The following is a 5377-nucleotide window of genomic DNA, read 5'->3' as shown; positions in this document are numbered from 1 at the left end:
AGTTAGTGTGAGCTAGCTCACAATTTTTTAGCCTCCGGCTAACACATTTTTGTCTTAGCTCAAGAAGGATGGCTCCAGAGCAAACTGATTTCTGCAGTGGCCAAACCGCTCGCTCACAGCTTTAATGCCGGTAGCTCACAAAGTCGAATTTTTCCTCACAAGACTCCACAGCTTAGAGGGAGTGTTGCTACTACAACTGATCTCCAGCCAACAGGGATCAATTCACCTGGAGCGGAGCAAATGGCTGCTTTGGAAAGTTGGTTCTATGGCAATGCACCCCATTTAAGTCCCTCCCCAAACCCCACCCTCCACAGGCCCCACCCCCAAAATCTCCAGGTATTTCCCAACCCTAGAAACCTTCCAATATATCTAAGGGCACCTCTGGCCAATCAATCCTCATCCCAGACTCTAACCAGAGGTCATTTCGGGGGGATCGCGGGGGATCGCAGTTCCCCCGGGTGAGATACGGGGGCGGGGCACATGACGAAGCCTCGCCCCCTGCTTCCCCCCCCCCCCGCCTGGCTGGGGCCCGGGAGGGCCTTCGCGGGGCTTCCTTGCACTCCCGCCGGCCTTGCAGGTCCACCACCAAGCCCCTCATGGGGCTCGGCAGTGGAGCTGCAAGGCCGCTGGCGGCGGCCGGGACCGTTGGGGGCAGGGTGTGTGGCCTTATGACACACTTCCGGTGATGTCAGGGTGTGTGGCCTTATGACACACTTCCGGTGGTGTCAGGGGGTGTGGCATATGCTAATGAGTTATGCTAATGAGTTCCCCTAGCTCTTTTTCTACGAAACGACCCCTGACTCTAACCACTATGCACACTTGGGTGGCTTATGGTGTGACACGTGCCCATTAGAGGGAAAGGGTAGGGGTTCAAGGGCATAGGACAAAATAGGATGAAAGTAAAAGGAAAATACACGTGAGACAGGGAGGGTAGATGAATCTTGGTAGTTTACCATCAGGGCGTTTCCCCCCAAGCATGTTGATTTACAGGGCCGGTTGCCTGGCCAAGCCGCTCAACCAGCTGCTTTAGGCAGCCCTTAGGAGAGCACTGATACTCGCCAGGGGCGTGGCATACTCCTGGCCATCAATGAGGTGGGAGGGAACGGGCATGGTCTCCTGGACCTACTCAGGTGGCATCTGGGTCCATGCTGAGCCACAGGGGCTGAGGTCATAGAATCACAGAAACACAGAGCTGGAAGAGACCTCCAGGGTCATCTAGTCCAACTCCCCAGTGACCCCTGTTCCATGCCCAGAAGAGGGCAACCCGCCCCCCAGGATCCCCAGCCAAACTAGCCCAGAGAAAACTGGCTTCCTGACCCCAAAGTGGCGATCAGCATTTCCCTGGGTGTATAAGAAAGGGCCACAAGAACGAAGCACTGAGGCAACCCTTCCTGCCCTCCCTTCTCATGATCTGTCTCAGTTCACAGAATCCGCATTGTTGTCAGGTGGCCATCTAGCCTCTGGTTGAAAACCTCCAAAGAAGGAGAGCCAGGGCTATTTTTGGACAGGAACGCACGGGAACGGAGTTCCAGCTAGCTCCCGTGTTGGCCACGCCCAGCAGGAACTCATTAGCATAATAGGCCACGCCCAACAGCAGAAACTCGTTAGGATTGGCTACGTTAGGGGTGTGTGGCCTAACATGCAAAGGAGTTCCTGCTACAAAAAAAGCCCTGGGTTTGGACAACAAAGAAGGTAAACAGAATAAGAAACAAAAGGTGGGTGTGGCTGGATGACCACACATCTGGTAACATGGGGGTGTGGCCTAATATACTAATGAGTTCTCACCACCTGCCGAGGAAGGCTGTTTTGCTGAGGCACCGCTCTGTCAGGACGTTCTTCCTAACGTTTAGCCGAAAACTCTTCTGATTTAATTTCAACCCGTTGGTTCTGGTCCGACCTTCTGGGGCAACAGAAAACAACTCCACACCATCCTCTATATGACAGCCCTTCAAGTACTTGAAGATGGTGATCATATCAGGTCCAGACAGCAGCCTTTTGGGAGCAGGCAATGGATGTACCTTTCTTGGGGCAACCAAATACCTTGGGCCGTCCCAGCTGATTCAAGTATCAACGGCTACTAGCCCTGGTGACTGAGGGAACCTCCACTTTCAGAGGCGCTAATCCTCTGAGGCCCAGAGCCAGGAGGCAACATCAGGAGAAGGCTTCGGCCTCTCTGCCCTGTTGGTGGCCCTCCAGAGGAACTGGTTGGCCACTTTTTGAGACAGGATTGGATGGACCATTGGTCTGATCCAGCAGGGCTCTCTTTATGTTCTTAATGCAATAAACAGTAAACATCAGCTTACTGGGTCTGACACCTACCTGAAAGAAGAGACTGTCTCCACACTGTCTCCAGAGAGCTTCTGACCTGAGCTTGTTCTGGCAGTATTTTTCATATATTTGGAGATCTTCCTTCTGCAAGAGAGAGGGAGGAGGACCATAAACAACGTAAGACAAAGCAACCAACTCAGTGCCTTCTTCTTTCCCAGATAAATGAAATTGAATGGACAGGTAGTTCATTCAGATCAGAGGTCATTTCAGGGGGGATCGCGGGGGAGCGCAGTTCCCCCGGGTGAGGTACGGGGGGCGGGGCACATGACGAAGCCCCGCCCCCTGCTTCTGGCCGCCCCGCTTCCGGCCCTCATTGAGCCAGGAGGAGGCAGGAGAAGAGGGAGGGTAAGTTGCTTCCTCCCTGCCTCTCCCCACCCCTGCCTGCCTGGGGCCAGGGAGGGCCTTTGCGGGGCTTCCTTGCACTCCCGCCGGCCTTGCAAGTCCACCGCTGGGCCCCTCATGGGGCTCGGCAGTGGAGCTGCAAGGCCGGCGGCGGCCGGGACCGTTGGGGGCGGGGTGTGTGGCCTTATGACACACTTCCGGTGATGTGAGGGGGTGTGGCCTTATGACACACTTCCGGTGATGTCAGGGGGTGTGGCATATGCTAATGAGTTATGCTAATGAGTTCCCCTAGCTCTTTTTCTTCGAAACAACCCCTGATTCAGATGTAACACTACTTCCCTGAAGGCCAGCTCTGTGTTCAGAAATACCTGGAGATTTCATGGGAATGGAGCCTGAGGAGGGTGGAGTTTGGGGAGAGGAGGGACTTCAATGGGGTAGAACGCCATAGAGTCCACCTTCCAAAGCGGCCATTTTCTCCAGGTGAACTGATCTCTTTTCCTTGAAGATCAGTTATAATCTGCTGCTCCCTCTAAGCTGTGGAGTCTTGTGAGCAAAAATTCTACTTTGTGAGCTACTGGCATTATAGTTGTCAGCAGGGCTATTTTTGGGCAGGAACGCACAGGAACGGAGTTCTGGCTGGCTTCAGAGTTGGCCACGTCCACTACAGCCAAAACCTCTGCGTGTGTGGCTACAGAAGGAAGGCCTGGAGAACGACACCCCCCTAGTGACTCTGAGGTGGGCGGGCCAGGGGCCCCCCTGGAAGGATCGGGGAGACATTTAAATGCCTCCCCGTGCCTTCCCTGGCCTGTCCAAGGGCCAGCTTTAAACCGCCTTCCCTTCCCTTCCCTTCAAGGGTGGGTTTTTTTTTTGCCTGGGCTCCCCACAGCCATGGGGCATCCAGGCAAGCCAAGGGAAGGCATGGGGTGTGGCCTAATATGCTAATGAGTTTCTGCTGTTGGGTGTGGCCTATTACACTAATGAGTTCCTGCTGGGCTTTTTCTACAAAAAAAGCCCTGGTCGTGAGCGAGGGGTTTGGCTACTGCATAAATTAGTTTGCTCTGGAGCCAGCCTTCCTGAGCTAAGACAAAAATGTGTGAGCTGGAGGCTAAAAAACTGTGAGCTAGCTCAGACTAACTCATCTTAGAGGGGATGCTGAAATTCCCAGTAGGTCTCCAGCCACCGCCTGGAAGTTGGCAACCATTTTGATAAACAAGTGGTGCCCGGGATTCTTTCTGTGTAGTGTCCCCAACTACCGGAGCAAATCTCCCCCCAATTGGCTACAACTGTGCAGTCCAAACTGAACTGCAGTGAATGCTAACTGGATAGAAACCACCAGCCCCAACTCAAAGTCTGAACTCCGTTTCAAATCCAAGCTTAAGCGCTAATGTCTGTGCCAACAAACCGCACAACCATGGTTTAAGAGAGGAGGGGAGATAGGGATGCCAGCCTCCAGGTGGGTCCTAGAGAACCCTTGGAATAGGGATGCCTGCCTCCAGGTGAGGCCTGGGGATCCCCCTGGAATTTCAACTCACCTCCAGACTACAGAGATTGGTTCCCCTGGAGAATATGGATGCTTTGGAGGCTGGACTCTATGGCATTGTACCCCACTCAGGTCCCTAGCCTCCCCGGCTCCACACGCAAAACTCCAGGAGTTTCCCAAACTGGCAACCCTACCTTACCATCCCCAACCCGGGGTGGGAACCTCGCAACCCTAGCAGGTATAATGCTGTAGAGCCCACCCTCCAAAATTGACGTTTTCTCCAGGGGAACTGATGTCTGTGGACTGGAGATCAGTTGTAATTCTGGGGGATCTCCAGGCCCCACCTGGAGGTTGACAACTTTCTCACCGGTTCTTCTAACGTAGTATTGGTTGATCTGACTGGCAGAAGCTATCCAAAGCTTCAAGCAGTGAAAGGTCTTTCCCAGGATCTTGTAGCAGCAGGGCTTTTTTTGTAGAAAAAGCCCAGCAGGAACTCATTAGCATAATAGGACACACCCAACAGCAGAAACTCATTAGCATATTAGGCCACACCCCTGACAACACAGCTCATTGGCATATTAGGCCACACACCCCATGTTACCAGAAGTGTGGTCATCCAGCCACACCCACCTTTTGCTTCTTATTCTGTTTACTTTGTTGTCAAACCCAGGGCTTTTTTTGTAGCAGGAACTCCTTTGCATGTTAGGCCACACACCCCTAATGTAGCCAATCCTAATGAGTTTCTGCTGGTAGGTTTGGCCTATTATGCTAATGAGTTCCGTGCTGGGCGTGGCCAACTCAGAAACCAGCCAGAACCCCGTTCCTGTGCGTTCCTGCCCCAAAATAGCCCTGTGTAGCAGGATCTTACAGCAGAAAACACTCTGGACGGAAGGTGAAACGTTTTGTATACAAAGCAAGTGTATACAAAAATTCTAATTTGTGAGCTACCGGCATTAAAGTTGAGAGCGAGCGATTTGGCTGCTGCCTAAATTAGTTTGCTCTGGAGCCCTCCTTCCTGAGCTAAGGCAAAGATGTGTGAGCCGGAGGCTAAAAAACTGTGAGTTAGCTCACACTAACTCAGCTTAGAGGGACCACTGGTCACAGCCCCACTGCTCCACTGGATTCTCAGGACTCCCAAGGCTTGCCAGTTCCAGCGTTGGGAATCCTTAGAGATTTGGGCGTGGCACCTGGGGAAGGTGGGGTTGGGAGAAGGGAGGGGCCTTAGCA

General features: G+C 53.2%; 1 protein-coding gene across 1 annotated transcript in view; it reads right to left on the bottom strand.

Moving 5' to 3' along the window:
• LOC107117662 (guanine nucleotide exchange factor DBS-like) overlaps window positions 1–5377 on the bottom strand; it is a gene marked incomplete at both ends in the record, with an annotated part of 237080 nt that overhangs the window by 29000 nt on the left and 202703 nt on the right. Inside the window, one exon of the mRNA XM_015419819.1 lies at window positions 2320–2412. Coding sequence (XP_015275305.1) covers window positions 2320–2412 — 93 coding nt within the window. The remainder of the gene's footprint in view (window positions 1–2319; window positions 2413–5377) is intronic.

The sequence above is a fragment of the Gekko japonicus genome, unplaced genomic scaffold (genome assembly GCF_001447785.1).
Source record: "Gekko japonicus isolate JY-2015 unplaced genomic scaffold, Gekko_japonicus_V1.1 scaffold2594, whole genome shotgun sequence".
In the NCBI taxonomy this organism is placed as follows: Eukaryota; Metazoa; Chordata; class Lepidosauria; order Squamata; family Gekkonidae; genus Gekko; species Gekko japonicus.
This window is presented reverse-complemented; position numbering and strand designations above follow the sequence as displayed.